At 39.8% G+C, this 23,580-nt stretch overlaps 1 protein-coding gene across 1 annotated transcript in view; it reads right to left on the reverse strand.

Annotated features, from left to right (window-relative positions):
- Window positions 1-718: 718 nt before the first annotated feature.
- LOC147684139 (cytochrome P450 2J4-like) overlaps window positions 719-23,580 on the reverse strand; it is a 119,002-nt gene continuing 96,140 nt past the window's right edge. The window contains exon 9 of the mRNA XM_086944529.1: window positions 719-1,390. Within this exon, the coding sequence (XP_086800655.1) occupies window positions 1,212-1,390 (179 nt within the window). The 3' untranslated portion in view covers window positions 719-1,211. The remainder of the gene's footprint in view (window positions 1,391-23,580) is intronic.

Here is a 23,580-nt window from a genome sequence, read left to right on the forward strand (position 1 = left end):
ATATTGTGTAGGAATGGTAGATATGGATGATAAAATAAAAGAAGCACTGAGATGGTTCATAGTTTGAAGGAGTTTTCAATGAAAATGTGTGAGTGAACAGGTACCATGTGACTCACATTCATGAGTTGCTTTCATATTTGGCAGGGGTACCTGTCTTCTCTACTTTGGATCTAACAAATACTTATCAAAGGGTGGAGCCGGATGCGCACGCAAACAGTTAATGGCTTGTCTAACCTCAGGTTTTGTATGATTGTAAGTGCATGCCATTCAGACTAGCAAGTATGGTGTCTGCATCTCATACTGGACAACCTATCTGGAACTTTAGAATTTTAAGACAACAGTAAAGTAGTCTTTGGGACTGACCAGATGAAAAAAGATAAGAACCTCGAAGCAGTTTTATAAAGCTTGTTGAAATGAGGTAAAAGATTGAAACTTGAACACATGCAAGTTTAGTCAACGATAAGTTGAATGTTTAGTCCTGCATTTCCCAGATTGGGGGAGGGGGCCCATTTATGAGTTGCAGGCCGCTTTTTGGTGGGTCGTGAAAGACCTGGTCTATATGTAAGTAATATTTAAAAAGATCAGTCTATTTGTGCTCCAGTGTAAAGGAGCTGAACAATGTCCTTAAGTCCTGTTCTAAAACAAACCCTTGGAAGTATTCCCATGCAAGAGTCCAGGTGAACCTTCCAGTACGTGATGCTTCTGTTTTTTTTTCTTTGCAAAGTCATTTCAGAAGGGGTTTCTCAGATATGCTAAATATCTTGTATGAGCTCCAAGATTTTCAGGAGCCTTGTGATGTTATTGAACAGATGCTAAAAGACCAGCACTGCACTCTGAAAAGTGTTCCTGCTCCAGACTCAGAGTTGTAAGAGGCACTTTCTGGATAGTTACATGATTGACTTGCCAAGGATGCGCATTCACTGTGCTACAGCTCTGTGAATTAATTAAAGTATTACATGAGCTGGTACGTGACTGAATATATTTAAAATTTTCCAGATCTAGACACCTGTGTATAATTCTCTCAACAAGGACCCTTTATATTTCTAATCTATGAGAAAAAGGAGTAAACATCAGAAAAAAAGTTGCCAAGGACATGTAACATGTTCAGCTATACATTTTTGCAGAAGACTTTGACCTAGTTTAGACATGCTAGTTTCATAAACTTTTCCTGCATTATCGGAATTCCTGAACTCTTCAGAATTCCCCAATTCTTAGCGGGGTATGGCACAGATCTTATATGTGTGTGGCTGCAGTGTAGACCCAAACATGTAGTCCATGTTGATATCCTTCACCCCCTCTGGGATCCTGAAGGTGAAGGCCTTTAGCAGACTGGTGAAGAAGATGAAGAGCTCAGTCCTGGCCAGCTGTTCCCCCAGGCACATTCGAAGTCCTGTTAAAACACAACAAGTGAGTAAATTAATTATTCTTCAGTGTAATATTGAAGAAGCAATCTCACTGACATTATGGGATGAAGGACAACATGAAAGCAGTGTAAGAAAATATTTTGTAACATTTTCACATTCTGAAGATCTAAAAGCAGCTAAATTTTAAATGTCCAATCCTCAGATACTGCAAATTAGCACTCTGCACCTTCCCACCTATATGCAGTTGTGGGGAAAACCAGGATTTTGAATTGTGCAGCATGATGTGCTTTAGAACCTACCTGTGGTCTCACATAGCCAAGAGGAACTCAACATTGAAAGGCATTCATGACTGTTACTATAGGTTTAAGGGAGCTTTGGAAATCGTCCATTATTCCGGGTTATCAGCCATCAGGAAGCCATATAGCCCAGAAGAACCAAAATATTTCGAGCTAAAATGGCCTATTTGGAGATAAGTGCCGGTGAAGATCCAGTACTACAGGGCAACAAAAGAAACATAACTGTGACTTGACCTTTTTAAGGTAATTGGCCCCTGGAGAGGCCCTATTCATCCCCACATATCTAGAGCTGAGTGAAGGAACAGGTGCTGAGACACAGTCTCAAACCACTCTGGTTTAAATTCAAATTCTGTGACTAACATTTGTGATCGATACTTCTAAAAGCAGAGTCCTCACCTCTAGAATATTCTGCAGGCACCAGACTAGATTATAAACTTTCCAAAGGTAGCCCTGTGTGGCATGCGTAGGCTTCGCTTTGCCTACAAAGCGATGGAGCAAAACTTTCGAAAGGTAGCCCTGTGTGGCATGCGAAGGCTTCGCTTTGCCTACGAAGCAATGGAGCAAAGCAGCACATTAGTGCCACCCCTGCATGCTGCCTCCGTTGCTTTCTTTCCTCACCTTCGAACACAGATATGGAGCTCTACTATTGTTGACGACCCACAAAAACTTAATACATTGTGCCAAGGAATGATGAACCATCCTAAAATGACAGGCTTCAAACCACCAAGGTGTGTTTTGTTAATTTAGCTTGGATACAAGTTGTGCGATGATGTGTTATGTAGGACTGAAAAGCTGTAAATGCCCAGGATGAAATGACAAAATCACATTCTCGCTCCAAGTCGATGGTTTGGGCCAGCTCTAGAGGTCATTCTTGCGAGAAGTCATGTTCATTGTCGAAGTCCTCGGATAAGTTGAAGTCTAAGTGGAAGAAGACGAAGTGAGACTCCACCCCATCCCGCAATACTTTTGAAAAAATAGTAGTGAGGATGTAAATGTGCCAACAATATCACTCTTGATCTCCTATGAAGGAGCCGATTCTGCAGTTGATACAGATGTGCCTCAAGTTTCCTGGTCCATCGGCAATGCACAGCAAGGCGAAGCCTTTAAGGAGGCTGTACTCATATCTTTGACACTCTTCCAGCTTCCTCTAGTGTGACTTCGGGCCCCAAGGAATAGGCTGTCAGTCAAATTACTACAACTTATTTCTTCTTTTTGGCACCTGATTGTCTTTGGACCCATCGTGTTTCAGCACTGACTCCAGTACAGACTTCCATCCCTGCTCCAAGTGCCAAGTCAATCCCTCCTTCATCAACGCCAGTGCTGATGCCGCTGACACCGGAGGAGAATCTGGTACCAGCTCCAATGTCTGACCCAGAACCAGCAGCTACCCAACTATGACAGAGTTTGGAATGTGAATTTGCTACAGTGCATCCATTCTCCATATAGCTCCAATCTTTTCCTATGCTACTGCTACAGCAAAGGACCCCTCAAAGGCTCCACTGTGTTTATGACTCTGAACCTGACCAGAAGTTGCCACCACTCAGAGATGATGACGGTGGGGATAAGGATGATCTAACCTTTAATCATGATGATGAGAGCTTTTACATGGACTTACAGGAGACTTCTGGGCTTGCTACTTCTTCTGAAACAGAGCTGAATTTAACTCTTTGGCACGAAATGGGGGAGTTAGCTTACTTTGCTATCGTAATTATCGCTAATGTAATGGACCTACAACTGTCTTCAGTTGAAGTCAAGACGGTATGCACCTGTTACAACGCATTCGTTACTCCGCACTACCATTACAACGCGACTTTTACAACGCATACCATTACAACGCATTGCGCTGGGGGGCGCTATAGGATAGGGAATAAGTATAATTTACTATCCAACACCTTCCCTAGGGTCCATGGGGACTGGAGTTAGAATAGTAAATTATACTTACCACTATCCAGCACCCCAAAGCGCTATGCGTTGTAATGGTATGCGTTGTAATAGTCGCGTTGTAATGGTAGGTAGTTGTAACGGTATGCGGAGTATAATGGTACATCCGTCAAGACAAATGTCCTTACTGAGGCTTAGCAATGTGCACCAACCTTATTTGACCCCTTGCTACAGTTCATTGAATCCCTTACAGATACCTCTTTGGGCCCTTGGTCAAAACCCTGTTCGTATCCACTGGTGACTAGGCAGGTGGCCAGAATCTATAGACCTGATCGTCGTGGCTCTCCTTTCATTACACATTCTCCTACTGAGAAGAGTCTGGTAATCCACTCTTCTTTTGCTTGAATATGAATATACTGTGAACGAATGAAAGACAAGAGGCCTCACAGTATACAGCGTTTTTGGTTTCTCTTGAGGCAGGACCTCCTCCCTCTAAATAACTTAACATCTAGATGGTATGGGTCTCATGCAATTTGTCACCTTTGCAATATGTCCACCCAGGATATTGTACATGTCCTCTTTATATGCCCCGCCTTGCGGATATCACGTAGAAAGTTGTTTAGACATATATGTTAAAAATTGGGTCTCATGAAGGCGAGCTCTTTCTTAAATGCTTTGTACAATCCGCCCAATGAAATATTTAATATATATAACTTTTTTTTAAATGTTTCTTAGATATCTATTAGAGGGCTTAGGAAGCAAATGTTTGTCTGTATTTTCGTTCTTATCCTGTATTATGTAAAGTCTGTGTATGCACAAATGTATGTTGTATTTCTTTTATGTGGATCTCTTATGAGTTCCAAAACATAAATAAAGAATTGAATTGAAATTGAAATTGAAATTGACAAGAGGCGTTTGGCAAAACAGAAACAGTTGGTTTAATTAAATGCAGCAGCCGGGAGAGCAGGAAACAGAGTCGCGATCTGAAGACTATCTCAAAGTACATTGGTTTTATCTGTCTTTATATACATTTCACAAAGTGTAATAAAACAAATTTGTACATTCATTTTAGAACAGAGCCATAAATCTGGTAATTTGATAAGAAGAGCAGATGAGTCTCGACCCTGAGTGGATAGAATGCAGAGCTAGTGGGTACATGTCCAGATGTCCGTCATGGGGAGTGCATGATTACTGCGTGTAGCTTGCATGCTGTGTTCTGATTGACTGAGTAAGTGTGGCCTATGACTTTATGGTGTTTTGAGAATGCACATCCTTCCGGCCCAACATATTTGATTGAGTCCAATCTCATGAGATCATTGTGGTGTTGCGGTCTATCTTTGGGCTCGATCTGAATTTTCCTGTTCTCACGTTTGTCTAAGGGTTACTTGTCACCCCACCTGTGATCTGTCAAACACTTGCATTGGGCCTAAGTCGCAGGGCCTGCCTAACCATGTACTTCTGTCTTGGGGTTGTGGGGTAGGTCGCATTGGGTGATTTCAACAACAGTGATGCATGTTCGTTATATATATATTAACATTTGTATTGATTGTTTCCAATATTAACATTCCCCCCTAGTTGAATTTTCAACTACACATTTACCCCATACTTCATGGCCGTCACATTATTCGAGATTTGCTGTGCTTCTCTTGTGTCTATTACTAATTCCCTAGTTACTTACATACTACTCACCTTGAGATTTTTACAGCAGAAAACCCCGACTTTTAGGAAACCACACAAAAATAGCACAAAAAGACCAATAAAATAGGAAACAATGACAGGCACAGTCTGGTCACCCATCAGGGATCCAGGAAAATATGTCTATAAAGCAGGTCTGCTCAGTGGCACCTCCCTTCTTCTTCATGTCAGCTTGTAGATCATACAGTTTGGTGAATGGCAAGAGTCAGTGTCCCATTATCTAGGTAGGTTCAGGGGAAAAAAGTGCAGCAGGATACGCTGATTTTGTCACACACCCCACTCTCCATCGTGGTCATCAAGTCCAACACATACTGATGTTGCATCACCATGAAGTGGATGGCTCTTAGTTCTTCCTTGATAGCATTTAGGCTGAGTTCATATTATTGATCATTTTAAGTAGCTCCCACCTAGTTATTTGTAACCACCAAGTGTTCTCCTTAATTTGCAAGGTGAATAAGGGTATAGACCCTCCCACGCTTACTCGAGTGTCTGAATTTTTCCAAAATATGAGCCCAGCCAAAGTAATCAGTAGTTCTTTTTTCTCTAGCCTGATGCAAAATAGTTATTTCATTCTGTAGCGGATGTTGGTACAACTCAGACAGATATTCTCCAGGGACGACCAGGGTTGGGGTGTGAATGGTTACAAGGGTAGGGGGCCCACAATCCGGGTACGAGCTGGGTGCAGGCAAACAGCCCACATTGCCTGTAGGTTTCCATCATCAAGGAGGTGCCCCATTGCATATCTGGTACATGCAGTATTGCTTCACAATGTTCGCTGGTGCTAACCGGGATTGTTACTTTGCCTCTGAACAAAAGGAATACAGTGTAAGTTAAGTTTTGTTACAATTAGACTAATTTTCCCTGGTATCATCGAGGTAAATGGCCCTGCACTGGAACTTCATGTCCGGGTCCATTTGTTACTGATGAATACTGCCCGATAACACTAAGGGCCACCCTGGGACCACAGACAGAAGCAGAGACCATGAACAGAGATGGGAGCAGCTATGTTTGCGCACGGATGCAGTGGTCTTGCTACCTCCGAGAACCTCTTCTCTGGAAAATCTCAGGCCAAATAGTATCCTCCCCTATTGTGCCTCGCCTTCCCATCCTGTCTAGGTCTGTATGAATGTCACTGGGTTTGGAAAAAAAATTTAGTGCTGTGTGGAAATGTTTTCCACTGGTCAATGGGGTTCAGCTCTACTGGGTTGTGTGTATTTTGGCCCTAATCCTACATAGGTACAGGTGGATGAGACAGTTTGCTTTCACAGAGGCTATTTCTTGGGATAAGTAAAGTCTATCTGTGACAACGGCCTGAGGTATCAGCGAGATTACATAGCATGACTTAGCCAATGTCTGGGTGCCCACGGCAGTCATATGCTGGTATCATGTGGTGTATGAGGGTGTGGTTTGTAGCTTGTGAAGAATACTAGTGATTGGTTCAGTGTAAGTATAAGTGAGGTGAGTGCGGTCCATGTGCAAGTGCTTTAGAAATGTCAAGGTAGGCTTCATGTGACTAGGCAGATTTCACGCTAATGATGGATGTGACCGCACCCATGCTAAGCAAATGATGTACAAAGATGCAATATTATGTAAATTTTGAAACATTTCTGGCGTTCGGGATGTATTTGCTTAGCACAGTGTAAATAGTCTGTTTTTAAAAATGTGTCCATAAAAAATAGTCCATTGTACAGTTCATGGAGGATTTCACAAGTAAGGTTTCAGCCGTACGTCGTAGAGGTGGACCCAGGCCTCTATTCCTTCCACCCTGTGGGTGGTAGTTGTTGCGAATTTTGTTTAACTTTGCCTGCTTCCATTTTCTCACGAAGTTGCAGATATATACTTACGGCCTGTGCTGTGGTGTTTGATAGGGCAGCTTGACGGTGGTGCACTTGGAGCTCCAGTGGTGGATCTGCTTAGATAGGAACTTGGCAGTTTTTGGTAATTCAGAAAGATACACATACAGTTTGTGCACTACTGCCTAAGAGCTCACCTCAGCGCTCAGTTTGGTCCGTGTTTGTGGGATGGGTGTTCCCATCAACTTGCATGTTACAATCTGGTGTGGTGTACGGAGGTGATCACTGGTAGGTGTGTTCCTCAGTGAACACAAGGCTAGGGGTAGACAGTGGAGCCGATTTTTGTTAAGGCTGGCACAAATTTAGGAAACCTTGTTTTTCAGCAAGCTGGTAAGTCTCTCACCGCTGGTGTTGCTTTGGGGATGATAAATTGAGGCCAGTTTGTGCGAGATGGTATTTAGACAAAATATTGAGTTGGAACTGTCAACCTACAGAAATATCGAGTTCTAAATATCGTGATACACAAATATCGACAGCAAGAACATCATGGTCAAGAATATCGAATCTAAGGTAAGAAATATCATTTTTTTTTAAATAGAAGTCATTAATATAATTTGCAAAAAATATAGTTGTTTAAAATATCAATATTTTATTTGTGTTATATATTTTAGTGTATATTTTAAATGTATGTGATGTATTTTTTACAAGTATTGATTATGTTTTTTAATATATGTGTTATATATTTGTTGTAGTTGTCAATTTTATTTTAATTAAATGTTGCGTTTTTTTGTTTTGTAGCGAGTTCTGGGTTTATGGGGGAATAGGGTGAGAAGTAATTTAATTATTACAAATTTATGATAATTTTTTATATATTAATATTTACTTAATTGAGATTTTATAGTGTTCATTGTGGTTTTATGTGTGCATTTTATGCGTGCAATGTGGGGTTTATAGGGTATAAGGTGAGAAGTCATTTATGTGTAATTAATTATTAGTTGGTTGTTAATTCATTAATTGGCAATTATTTATGTTAAATGTGGGTTGTATAGCAGTAAAGGGTGGGAAGTGATTTATTTTTAATAAAGTAATAATTAGTTGTTAGTTCATATTAAATAATTGATAATGTTGTTAATTGTTTAATTATATTATTTTGTGATTTGGGTTTATAAAGGTAAAAGGTGGGAAGTTATTTATTTTGAATTAATTACTAATTATTGGTTAATTAATAATGATTAATTAATTGAAAATTAAATATGGAAATTGTGTAATTAATTTTAGGTGCAGGTTGTGGGGTTTATCGGGTAAATGGTTAGAAGTAATTTATTTTTAATTAATTTATTAGTTGATAATTAATATTAATGAATTGATAATTAATTAGTGTAATTGTTTAATTTTTTTGTGCGCATGGGTTTTGGTTTTATAGGGGGAAATGGTGGGGAGTACATTTATTTTACTTACATTATAATCAGCTGTTAAATACTATTAATTTTTTAATTGAAAATGTCAGGTCCAGGTGTCCTCAGGATCGTACGATGCTAAAGGGGTTCCACCTCTCGACAGCCCCTGGGTCTGAATGATAACAGACACACAGAAGTTGTCAAGCGAGGGATATCAGGAAGGGTAGGAAGGGAACTGCGGGGAGAGGATGCTGAAACGAGAACAAGGCACTATGAGTCAAGCACACACTTTAGAAACATTATACACAGATAGATTGCACAATGTACTTTCCCACTAGCTAGAGATATTCGTAGGCTTATTACCTGGAGGGAGGGAAAAGGTTGGCTTTGCCTGGCAATCAGATGGTAGAACATATATCACAGATCTAGAATACAAGAATCTATATTTTATCTTTCGGATCCAATGCACATGACCTAATAACTTCTGTTGTAACATACACGTACCAACTGTAATAACATCAATGGCTTCAACAGAGGACAAACGGTAAATAGCCAGCCAGGCGAAGCTCATTAACCCCTGTTGTAGGAAAATCCACAAAATAGAAAATAATCGTTAGTCTCCAATACCCACAGTAGTAGACCTCCGGGTTAACATCACCTGTAGGCTTTTACTGGTAGCGGTTTAGGTTGGATACTCCAACTTAAGAACACTTGTCTGTACATATACTTGAGCCCAAAGAACAAAGAACGCTGAATACATCTTCAGTATAACTTGTATGGCCCAATTGTCCAAACTGAGCACTTCCCATGTACTCAAAGACCCTCCGTAAAATATAAACACAGTATCTTCTACTACTGTAGCAATACTATAGTCAATACCCCACTGGTCCCGAGGGCTTTGGCAAATAGTGTCTCAGATTTGTAGGTAAAGCTTAATAAACGCAGGAATACAGTCTGAGGTTCAGATCCGGGGAGCAGTACCACCCAATACAATGTTGCTCTCCATACGGGAAGGTCCAGCTGGAATGCCACAGAAAGCAGTCACTGAACAAAACCTCCTCGGAAACTCGAGAACGGAGCCTCAGCCGAGGGCTCCACTTAACAGAAACAATAGCTCCGATACAGCGAGCTGAATGCTCGAACGGAGCGCTCAAGGGAACAGATACCAGAACAACAAAGCCTCACTCAAAGGATACGCTGGAAACTCGAGGAACGATCTCCTACCGTGTCTTCGATTCGCTTACAGAATCAACGGCAAGGGGCTGTCGTCCCCCGCTCCGTATTGAAGCTTCCGCCTGTGATGTCATCGGCCTGAGGCGTCGCACGCAGTACCAAGGATCATGGGAACTGTAGTTTCCATCTATAAGAAAACGTCTCAAGGCAGTGTTCGAGACTGCCCACCTCCGTGGGACATGACAGAAAAACAATTTTAATAGTGTAATTCATTTTTGTACAGTTTAATTTTAGGTGTGGAATGTGGGGATTATAGGAGTAGAGGGTGGGGAGTTCATTCATTTGTATGTGTTTTAATTTGTTTTTTAATTAATAATATTTCTTCAATTAATAATTAAATATGTTAATTATGGAAGTACAGTTTTTTTTAAATTAGATGTGGGTTGTGATTTGTGTGGTGTTATAGGGTAGGAAGTAAATAAACTAAATGTATGTAATAATTCATGTTTTTGTTCATAAATAATTTCTAAATAAAAAAAATTGGAAATACTTTTTTTATTTTATTTAATATAATATTTGTAGTTATTTGTGATATGTATTTAACATTATAATATGTGTAATTGTTATATATATATATATATGTGTTCAAACAGTTCCGGTAAACACGCCAGTTCCGCTCACGGGCGGGCCGAGGTAGGGCTCCCGGTCACCATACAGATTCAAATCCAAATTCCATTTGTAAACAAAGGAACGTACTCGACACGCTAGAGTTGCTGGTGCACGAAGAATTTAATTATGGCAGGAAACAACGCGTTTCACTGATGACATCATGCACGTGACAATCATATATAACCTTACATCACTCACTGTAAAATACAGAGTACCTTATTTGAATCCATTGACACACCAATACAACTTTCTAAAAACCCACTCAGTGATTCCTAGATCTACACACACATCTAAACACTTGCCTATAGATTCACTCATACATACTAACAAAGATCAATAGAACACTATTAAATATACTTATACTCCTACATCGACATTACACACCAGCACACACCCTATTCACTTATGCAGTCATCCTACCCACTTATGCAAACAATTGATCATACTTACATTTACTAAGCTACACACTTATACAAACACCACTTTATTTATTCATATAGATAATAACTCATACTTAGTGTGTTATAAAATCACTATTACAAGTATACAGTTTTCGATACAGTCACTCATACTATCACTGAGTCTTATGTATACTTATTTATTTACAACAACTGTCACATACATTGCCTTTTATATTTCTACTACGTGTAAGAACGTGGCTGTGGGCGTCTCAAACAAAATATGTGGCCGGTCACAGGGACATGGCAACTGCAAAGAGAGCAAGCTTAAATTGCACACATAGAGCGCCCCTTATATTGCACACATAGAGCGCCCCTTACATTGCACCCTTAGAGCGCAAATGCGCTTTCACCAAATTTAAAACCATACACTCGAACGAGATCGGAAATGCACATTCACCAGATTTGACACGATTTAAAAAAAACATTTCCTATCACCAAAACGCTATTAAGGATTGAATTATGCGTTTAAAAATAGCGCCGAAATTACCGAAAGACGTCTTCATGTAGCGCTGACCCATATTTCAAATTGCCGGCTTCATGTACTGCGACCCCATATTTAAATTACAATGAATTACACTCGAAGGCTAAAGCGGGAGTGCCTTCCATAATGACGTCACACAGCGGGCTGGGTTAATAACATTATTCACCAATCACAACTCTGCTAATAAAACGCACACACAACTTAGGATAAAACAAATACGAACTCTGTAACCATTGGGCAAACACGTCATAAAGGGGGCAGGAAGTAAACAAGGCTCCATTTGTTCAACGCGAGGAGGATTGATTTATGCGTCTTTACACAGCGTGGACATTCCCAAAGCCGTTTTGACATAGCGCACACCCGTATTGAAAGAGCATTTTGTTTCACATACCGCGGAACCCTATTTAACCAGCATATGCGTATTTCACATAGCGCGCCAAAAACCAAGTTTATATAGCTCACAATTAAAGCAAAAAGCGTCTTTATATAGCGCTGAGCTTACCTGAGGCCGTCAGACCACTTTATATAGCGCAGACACGTACTTCAACAGCTCACAATTAAAGACAAAGGCGTCTTTATATAGCGCCGAGCTTACCCGAGACCGCTTCACAAAAGGCACACTCAGGCACAACAATAAACAATATTCAGGGAATGGTGGCACTTGTGCAAGTATAAACAACAAACTAAATGTGAGAGGTAGCATACTGTGTAATAAAAGGGAAAAGTGGTGTGTCCAACTTACAGAAAGGTACTAAGCACGAGTACAAGGATAATTCAAACATAAGAAGCACATTACATGTGAACACATTACAAAAGCAGACCTTAAGATACATGAGGGAAAACTGACAATTGTGACCAAAATAAATACATGAGGTAGCAAAAACTGCCAGGAGTAAACCGTGACAAGTGTGCAGGTTACAATAAACATAAGGAGCACATTACACGTGAACAGATTACAAAAGCACACCTTACGATACATGAGGGAAAAGTGACAATTGTGACCAGAAAAAATACATTAGGTAGCAAAAACTGCCAGGAGTAAACCATGACAAGTGTCCAGGTTACAATAAACATAAGGAGCACATTACACGTGAACAGATTACAAAAGCAGACGTTAAGATACATGAGGCAAAAGTGACTATTGTGAAAAGAAAATATACATGAGGTAGCAAAAACTGCCAGGAGTAAACCGTGACAAGTGTGCAGGTTACAATAAACATAAGGATCACATTACACGTGATCAGATTACAAAAGCACACCTTATGATACATGAGGGAAAAGTGACAATTGTGACCAGAAAAAATACATTAGGTAGCAAAAACTGCCAGGAGTAAACCATAACAAGTGTGCAGGTTACAATAAACATAAGGAGCACATTGCAGACGTTAAGATACATGAGGGAAAAGTGACAATTGTGAACAAAAAATATACATGAGGTTGCAAAAACTGCCAGGAGTAAACCGTGACAAGTGTGCAGGTTACAATAAACATAAGGAGCACATTACTCGTGAACAGATTACAAAAGCAGACGTTAAGATACATGAGGAAAAAGTGACAATTGTGACCACAAAAAATAAATTGGGTAGCAAAAACTGCCAGGAGTAAACCGTGACAAGTGTGCAGGTTACAAAAAACATAAGGAGCACATTACACGTGAACAGATTACTAAAGCAGACATTAAGATACATGAGGGAAAAGTGACAATTGTGACCACAAAAAATACATTAGGTAGCAAAAACTGCCAGGAGTAAACCGTGACAAGTGTGCAGGTTACAAGAAACATAAGGAGCACATTACACGTGAACAGATTACAAAAGCAGACGTTAAAATACATGAGGGAAAACTGACAATTGTGACCCAAAAAAATCCATGAGGTAGCAAAAACTGCCAGGAGTAAACCGTGACAAGTGTGCAGGTTACAATAAACATAAGGAGCACATTACACGTGAACAGATTACAAAAGCAGACGTTAAGATACATGAGGGAAAAGTGACAATTGTGACCACAAAAAATACATTAGGTAGCAAAAACTGCCAGGAGTAAACCGTGACAAGTGTGCAGGTTACAAGAAACATAAGGAACACATTACACGTGAACAGATTACAAAAGCAGACGTTAAGATACATGAGGGAAAAGTGACAATTGTGACATTACTACGCTAAAACATTTAGGGAAAGCAACAGTGAACATCAACGTAACTACATTAGTCTCTCTTTTGTAAATATTTAATACACATACATTTCAATATGGTGAAGAGGAAAACACATCTCTTACGGACTACTTACAAAAAACATGCAAACACAAACAAGCGCATAAGACTTACACAAACAAATAATGAGGAAACATTACATAACATCAATGCAGCATCAACCTCATATCTTTCACAAACAACAAATACAACACATTCACAACAGCATCATAACAGTACTCCACAGCCAACGACCTCTAAGACCACACACACTAACAACACTAACAACAACAACAAAGACAACACTGACACATTAATTCCCAATCAAACACTGCAGACCCACAACATACAAAAACACCAAAGTTCAACAACTCAAACTATGCAATCACAGCAGGAAGAACATACAGTACAACACCCACACACTCTCAGATCTGCATTCAACTACAACCCACTTCATGACTACAGCAACAATCCACATGTACAAATTGGACTCATGAACAATATCTGTACTCACTGCAATGCACTTAAATGGGAGGCAGAGCCTAAAGGCCTTTGCTGCTCATCAGGAAAAGTAATTCTAAACAACATTGAAGATCCACCGCCACTCATTAGACAACTACTGGATGGCACTCACACACTTTCTAATCATTTCTTAACAAACACACGCACCAAATGACATCCTTTGGTGCAAATGAAGTTAGGGAAGGAAATTTCATGCCGACATTTAAAATACAGGGACAGTTATACCACTTGATTGGAAGTATGCTGCCAATGGAAGGGAAAGCACCACAGTTCCTACAAATATATTTCCTATCTCAACAGCAACAAATAGACACACGCTCACACATGGTGCCAAATTTGAACACAGACCTTATACAACTACTACAAGACACATTGCACCATCATAACACATACATTAGTTCACTAAAGTACAACTATGACATGAATTCACAAGAGGAAGATTTGTGCATTATTATACATGTTGACAAACGGCCAACAAATACACATGCAGGAAGATATAATGCACTAACTACCGATGAAGTTGCAGTTCTTTTAGTCAACGAGGACAAGGGACCACGCGCCATTGTATTACATACCCGAGAGGGAGTATTTCGCAAAGTATCTAAATTACATAGATCCTATGATCCTTTACAATACCCCATCCCATTCCCTAAAGGTGAAGATGGTTATTGTCTCAATATACCACAAAGAAACTCTGCAACAAACAAAACTGTTACATACATGCAGTACTATGCCTATACTCTTATGGTTAGAAATACAACTTTCAATACATTGCATTGGTTCCGCAATCTCTTCAATCAATACATTGTAGATATGATGGCCAAAATGATCACAGAAAGACTAGACTTTATCAGGCACAATCAAAAACAACTACGTGCAGAAAACGACATCAATTTAAAAGATGCTGTCAATCAAGATCACAACGTACAAGCTCAAGACATTGGACAGCACGTTATTTTACCAGCTACCTTCACTGGATCACCAAGGTGCATGCACGAAAAAACACAAGATGCTATGACATACGTCCGGCACTACGGCAGACCAGACTTATTCATTACTTTCACATGCAATACAGACTGGCAAGAAATTAAAGATCAACTCTTCCCAAAACAAAAACCATGCGATAGACATGACATAGTTGCACGGGTCTTCAATTTAAAAGTTAAAACACTAATGAAACTATTAACACAACAGAGTATCTTTGGATCTGCTAAAGCTTACGTATTTACTATTGAATGGCAAAAGAGAGGACTACCTCATGTCCACATACTATTATGGCTTGAACCAAAAATGAATGCAGATGACGTTGATCTCATTATCTCGGCAGAGCTGCCTGATCCTATTAACGATCCAAAACTATTTCTTATTGTCAAAAAAACATGATACACGGTCCTTGTGGTGAACACAACATTCTTTCACCATGCATGAAAAATGGGATTTGCACCAAAAAATACACACGCCCTCTCATTAATGAGACCGAAACTGGGGTTAACAGCTACCCCATTTATCGTAAAAGGAACACCGAACATGGTGGACATACTGTCACAATGACGGTTAGAGGACAGGAAGTCACTGTCAATAATCAGTGGGTTGTTCCATATTCCCCACTACTCTGTCTCACTTTCAATGCTCACATTAATATTGAGTACTGCCAATCTGTTAAAGCTATCAAATATATTTGCAAATATATTAACAAAGGCTCGGATCAAGCAACTGCTGCTATTGAAAACAAACACAATGAAATAGACACATATCTAAATGGACGGTATATTAGCACTTCCGAAGCAGTGTGGCGCATTCTAGAGTTTCACATTAATGAACGCCATCCCACTGTCACACATCTAGCTGTGCATCTTGAAAATGGTCAAAGAGCCTATTTCAATGACAAGAACATTGTACATGTAGCACAGAACTCAACGCACACAACGCTTACTGCCTTCTTCCAATTGTGTGCCACAGACAATTTTGCAAAAACATTGCTATACCAAGAAGTACCACAATAGTATACATGGTCAAAATCAAGTTTTAAATGGCGAAAACGTGGACAGCAAGTATTAGGACACCCTGGTGTAAAAAAAGACTCAGCTCTTGGTAGAATGTATACTATTCACCCAAACCAATCGGAGTGTTTCCACTTACGCATTCTTTTACAACATGTTCTCGGACCTACAGGCTTTGAAACTCTTTTAATGGTTAACGGACAACTAATGCCTACCTATCAAGCAGCGTGTAAAGAACTTGGACTCATTGAAGACGACCAACATTGGAAACATACATTAGGTGATGCTGCACTTTCACATTTCCCATCTAAGTTACGTGAATTATTTGCTACTATTCTGCTGTTTTGTAACCCAACTGATCCTCTTACTTTATGGGACCAATACAAAGAAGTTTTGTGTGAAGATATTCTACACAATAGGTGTCAAGAAACAAATGATGAATCAATACCAATGAGTAATGACATATTTAACCAGGGTCTCATATTAATTGAAGACTCGCTGTATGTACTAAGTGAAAAAACTTTAAAAGATTTCAAACTACCGCAAACAAATAGAACTATACATACACCGTACAATCATACTGATTTTGACAACTCTACAGAGAACCTACTGCAATATGTTGCACAACATTTGCCAAACTTAGTGCCTGATCAAGCAATAGCATACAACACCATTGTTGAAAGTGTGGAAACAAAAGATGGAAAAATATTCTTCTTAGACGCACCAGGAGGGACTGGGAAAACTTACTTAATCAACCTAATACTTGCAAAAATACGCTCATTAGGACTATTGGCTCTAGCAGTTGCATCTTCTGGAATAGCTTCCACTTTGCTAACTGGAGATAAAACAGCACACTCCACGTCTAAACTACCGTTAACTGTTTCCATTGAAAATGAATCCACTTGCTCAGTACGCAAAAACGGACCCTTAGGCATCCTGCTTCAAAAAGTGTCTCTTATTTTGTGGGACGAATGTACTATGACACACCGCGCACATATAGACGCCGTACACAGAACTCTACAAGACATTAGAAATTGTCCTACAATCATGGGTGGGGTCACTTTTGTCTTTGCAGGTGACTTCCGTCAGACTCTTCCTGTTGTCCCAAGAGGAACATGTGCTGATATACTAAAAGCATGCTTAAAAGCATCACACCTATGGAACTCCGTACAAACTCTTACCTTACGCACTAACATGAGAACACATTTAGGAGGTGGAGATAATCTCTTTGCTGATCTTCTACTACAAGTTGGTAATGGAGATTTACACAACACAAATAATACAATTAATATTGAAAATTTAGGGACGGCTGTCTCGAACTTACAGGAACTCATACAACATGTATACCCAGACATTCACAATATAATTAACAAAGACTACCAATGGATTTGTCAAAGAGCTATAGTTGCACCCAGAAACACAAGTGTCAACCACATCAATGAACACATACTACTTCAAATCCCAGGGGAAACAAAAGTATATAAATCCATTGACACAGTATTAGATACTGAAGACACAGTACATTATCCTCAAGAATTCCTAAACTCACTTAACCCTTCGGGACTTCCACCTCATGTACTCAAAATAAAAGTGCTTTGTAAATTGGGTTTAGGAGACGCTTGGGTTAACAGAACAGCTCCACCCAAACAGATGCTCAAGAAATTATATTGGACATGGGCGGCCAATGACAGAACGAGCAACTCCAAACTATGTAGATCTGTTGTAGAGTTTCTATCAATCAAGGAGCTCCCCTCTAGAGAACCTTACCTGGACCTGATTCTTAATCCGGATGACAGGTCGTTGTATTTCAAATTTAGGGTGGGTGTTCTACCTCTAGGGCAGCTAACATCGAGTTGGAAGCCACCGTTGCAAACCATTCCGTTTTGCCCTTTCTGTGAATCAAGGGTTGAGTCCATTGCCCATCTAATGTTCGAGTGTCCTGCTTATGCAGCGCCCAGGTCTAGTTGGCTGAAACCATTATGCAGGAGCCTGGGCACTAGATCACATATGGAGGCTCTACGTATATTACGATCCGATGCTCGCCCTTTGTTCGCCTGCTGCCTGGCAAAATTCCTGGGCTGGGTATGGCGGATTAGATCTATGAAGAAACTGCTGCTCCAGTAATATGTTCTGCATGATCAATCCTCTAGCTTGTTTTTACTATTCAGGCAATTATGCTATTTTTCACGACATTTTTATTACTGTTCTGTAGACTACATATAATGTATATTGTCTGTGAGGAATGTACGGCTAGATTGCATTGTATTTTTATTCACTTTTTATTGTAATGCTTTTATGATATGACAAATATATCGAAATAAAGCTATTCAAACAAAATAAAAGTTGGCATTCCAATTATCTTATTGCAAAACCTACATCTGCCAAATCTATGCAATGGAACCCGACTACAAGTTAAAAGTCTTTTACCTTATGTCATTAAAGCAACTATTCTATCTGGCCCTGCTGCAGGCCAGTTAGCTCACATTCCACGCATACCCATGATACCTACAGATCTACCATTTCAATTTAAACGTTTGCAATTCCCCTTTAACATTGCCTTTGCTTCTACCATTAACAAATCGCAAGGTCAAACATATAAAGTTATAGGCATCGACTTACGAGAAGACTGCTTCACTCATGGCCAGTTATATGTTGCACTCTCTCGCACCGGGAATGTGCAAAATCAATTTATTCTACATCCTCATTCAAATGAAACTAAAAATTTAGTTTTCCGCGAAATCTTACAATAATGACATACTTCATCTGTAACAACATTACACACTTTACATTTCATCCCAGGACAACGTCGGGACGGTCTGCTAGTATATATATATATGTATATATGTATATATCTATACCAGGAAACAACTGGCATGCCTCACGGCTAACCTTCACTTTCGCAAAACAGAATAAGCCTGGTACTCGCCCTGATGAAAAGAGGAAAGCAAGCAATAGAGGCATTCACCTCTTTTGGGCCATTTGCTTCTTGCACTCGAGCCCTTGTTTAATTGACTCCCGACATTGGTGGAAGTGGCAAAAAAGGGGACTCTGTTATGCAGGGATCAGCAGATGGTGTCATCGAGCCTGTGAACTACCGGGTACCGCAACAGAGAACTCATCCCTTCCCTCCCCGTGATTTTCAAATGCTGTGCAACGTATTGCAGTAGGTTCTCTGTAGAGTTTTCAAAATCAGTATGGTTGTACGGTGTATGTATAGTTCTATTTGTTTGCGGCAATTTGAAATCTTTGAAAGTTTTTTCACTTAGTACATACACAGAGTCTTCAATTAGTATGAGACCCTGGTTAAATATGTCATTACTCATTGGTATTGATTCATCATTTGTTTCTTGACGCCTATTGTGTAGTATATCTTCACACAAATCTTCTTTGTATTGGTCCCATAAAGTGAGAGGATCAGATGGGTTACAAAACAGTAGAATAGTAACAAACAATTCACGTAGCTTTGATGGGGAATGTGAAAGTGCAGCATCACCTAACGCATGTTTCCAATGTTGGTCGTCTTCAATGAGTCCAAGTTGTTTACATGCTGCTTGATAGGTAGGCATTAGTTGTTCGTTAACAGTTAAAAGAATGTGAAACCCTGTTGGTCCGCGAACTTATTGGAAGGAATGCGTAAGTGGAAACACTTTTGATTGGTTTGGGTGAATAGTGTACATTCTACCAAGAGCTGAGTCTTTTTTTACACCAGGGTGTCCTAATACTTGCTGTCCACATTTTCTACGTGTGAAATTAGATTTGGACCATGTATAGTATTGTGGAACTTCTTGGTATAGCAATGTTTTTGCAAAGTTGTCGGTGGCACACAATTTAAAGAAGGCAGTAAGCGTTGTGTGGGTTGGGTTCTGTGCTACATGATTAATGTTTTTGTCATTGAAATATACTCTTTGACCATTTTCAAGATGCACAGCTAGATGTGTGACAGTGGGATGGCGTTCATGAATGTGAAACTCTAGAATGTGCCAGACCGCTTCCGAAGTGCTAATGTACCGTCCATTTAGATATGTGTCTATCTCATTGTGTTTGTTTTCAATCACAGCAGTTGCTTGATCAGAGCCTTTGTTAATGTATTTGCAAATATATTTGATAGCTTTAACAGATTGGCAGTATTCAATATTAATGTGAGCATTGAAAGTGCGACACAGTACTGATGAATATGGAACTACCCACTGATTATTGACAGTGACTTCCTGTCCTCTAACCGTCATTGTGAAAGTATGTCCACCATGTTCGGTGTTCCTCCTACGGTAAATGGGGTAGCCGTTAACCCCAGTTTCTGTTTCATTAATGAGAGGGCGTGGGTATTTTTTTCTGCAAATCCTGTTTTTCATACACGGTGAAAGAATGTTGTGTTCACCACATGGACCATGTATCATGTTTTTCTTGACAATAAGAAATAGTTTGGAATCGTTAATAGGATCAGGCAGCTCAGCGGAGATAATGAGATCAACGTCATCTGCATGAATTTTTGGTTCAAGCCATAATAGTATGTGGACATGAGGTAGTCCTCTCTTTTGCCATTCAATAGTAAATATGTAAGCTTTAGCAGATCCAAAGATACCTTGTTGTGTTAATAGTTTTATTAGTGTTTTTACTTTCAAATTGAATACCTGTGCAACAATGTCAGGTCTATCGCATGCTTTTTGTTTGGGGAACAATTGATCTTTAATTTCTTGCCAGTCTGGATTGCATGTGAAAGTAATGAACAAATCTGGTCTGCCGTAGTGCCTGACGTATGTCATAGCATCTTGTGTTTTTTCGTGCATGTACCTTGGTGATCCAGTGAAGGTAGCTGGTAAAATAACGTGCTGCCTAATGTCTTGAGCTTGTAAGTTGTGATCTTGATTGACTGCATCTTTTAAATTGATGTCGTTGTCTGCGCGTAGTTGTTTTTGATTGTGTCTGATAAATACTAGTCTTTCTGTGATCATTTTGGCCATCATATCTACAATGTATTGATTGAAGAGCTTGCGGAACCAATGCAAGGTATTGAAAGTTGTATTTCTAACCATAAGAGTATAGGCATAGTACTGCATGCATGTAACCTTTTTGTTTGTTGCAGAGTTTCTTTGTGGTATATTGAGACAATAACCATCTTCACCTTTAGGGAATAGGATCGGGTATTGCAAAGGATCATAGGATCTATGTAATTCAGATACTTTGCGTAGTACTCCCTCTCGGGTATGTAATACAATGTCGTGTGGCCCCTTGTTCTTGTTCACTAAAAGAACTGCAACTTCATCGGTAGTTGGTGCATTAAATCTTCCTGCATGTGTATTTGGTGGGGGTTTATCAGCGAGTTTTACCAGTGCATGCCTCGGACCGGTTTTATTCTCTGTTTGAATGACTCTTCACCAACCCTCTCAGAGGAAAAGAGCACACAGAGCTAAACCCAGGGAGACACTTCACAAAATTCTCAGCAAAATCAGGGCAGTCTTTGGCTGCTTGTTTTCTGGTTCAGGAAGAAAATGGCAGTTTGGGCCTGACTGTTCCTATTGGAGCAGAGTCAAGACTGAGTTGGTCTGGTGGCCAAAAGAACAATGGTTTGGATTGCTACCCTAAGTGATTGCCAGTGGTTGGACAGCCATAAAAATACCACTCTCTGAGTCAGACATAACAGTAGAGCAAATTTTAAAAGTCTCCATATTTTTCAAACTTTGTATGTGTGTTGCACTGTGCTGCATACACACAGTGGGACAAGTTGTAAATGATATTTTTGGCACTCAAAGGGTCCCCTTCGAGTTCAAATCCTATGCTTAATAGAACCCTCACACCCTTGTACTAAGGTCAGGACCAATGGAATTAGGCACAGTTGTGACCCTTTCCGCATAACTATGGATTTGCCACATGTGCCACATAATCCATCACGTACTGCATAATCTTCAGATTTTAAACCCAAAAAATAGTTTCTAGCTTGAATGTATCAAAAGGTACTAAGTGGAAGACCTTTTTGCAAAGTTTAACCAGTCAACTTTCTGTTGCTAATTGTTGTATTTGGGTGTTACGCTGGTACTAATGAGGAGTAAAATTTGCCCAGACTGTGTTAGCATGTGTGAACATGCCAAAATATTATAGTAATACTATCAAAAAAAGCAAATATAGCTGGTTATTTTTCAGTTGAATATTTCTGCATTTGGTTGTTAATCAGGTAGGAATTAGGCAAAACCTGTGAATAGACAGTTTTATCATGTGTAAAAATAACAAAACAATGAATTAATACAAACAAAAAATGTGCTACATTATGCAGCGTAATTTGTCTTTTGTTGCCACATAATTTAGTCAACCTTACCGCATAATTTTGCACACCCATGCAGAATAATTCTACTTTCCCTGACCTTAGTACACCAGACTGTGTGCTGAAGGATTTATCAAAAGTGAGTTTTAAAACAGAACTGAGACTTTCGTGAAAGGTTTTTTTTGTTGCAATTTAATGTAGCAAACTGGACCAAAAATTGTTGGGCCATTATACCTGACCACCACACTGGAAGCTATTTTCCCAGTTCCAAATTCAGCAGCTCTGGCAGTAATTCTACATAGTCACCCTCTCTTTGATGTGTGAAGCACAATCATATGGTTTATTTCACCAACCTGTGGCCCACCTCAAAAACTGCTCCCTACTGGCCTCCTGGGGCATCTGCCATGGAAAGAGAAAAGGGGAGTTTTTACAACTTCCTTCAATCTCTATTAAGTATGGAAGCGATGAGCACACTCCCTGAGAAAGTCTGAGCCCTCAAAGTAGAAAGGCTGTGCGCGCAGCCTACAGAGAATATCGCTCAAACGTGTCTTTAGATGCTCTTCAATGTGGTAAAACACCTCTCTGACCTCGCAAAACGTCTCGCTATCTTAGACTCATTACGAGGAGCTTGCCCTTTTTTTCATCAAAAAGGTGTCACATATCCATTTTCATTTTTCTAAGTACCTTAAGGATGTAATATAATCTGTTGACTCTACTGACAGCACTCAAAAAAAGAGAAAAATGCCTTTAGGGATTGTTTTTGTGCAGGAAGGTATTGCTCATTTAACGTAAAATATATAAACATTAACTTTAAACTCTTTGAAGGATCTGTCTTTCCTTTTACAGTTTTAAGGCCATGTTACCCTGTCTATTATATCTTGCTGTCTCTTACTTTGCCTTTCTTTCTCTCTCTCTCACACCTGTGACTCTGAGGTCTCACTCTCCACAGTACGTTTGTGATGTCTACATTTCCTCATCCTTGTTCATTCACATTTCACTTTAAGCACTTCTGATTTTCAAATGCATTTTGTAATGATAAGAATAGCTAGTTTGGTCTACAGATTTTATACCCACACCGCAGGATTTGTGTATGCCCCTTGTTCCCTTACATTGTGTAATAATGCCTCAATGGAGCTTCCAGTCATGGGAGGCGCAGTGGCCATGGTGCCTGACTCTGGACTAAGGGGTTCACGGTTCGATCCCCGGCATCGGAGGCAGGCTAGCCCAGCACCATGTGACTCTGGGCAATAGCTCGCTTAATTTTCCTGAGTCCCCCAGCGCCGGGACACCACTTTGGAGATAGCTGTGCGCTTTACAAATACTGATATAATCAGATCTCCAGAATATCTGAATCCCTTTGTGAATCCTCTCTGGATCAGCACATTTTGAAGAGGTCAACAGAAAAGG

This window comes from Lissotriton vulgaris, chromosome 11 (genome assembly GCF_964263255.1).
Source record: "Lissotriton vulgaris chromosome 11, aLisVul1.2, whole genome shotgun sequence".
NCBI lineage: Eukaryota > Metazoa > Chordata > Amphibia > Caudata > Salamandridae > Lissotriton > Lissotriton vulgaris.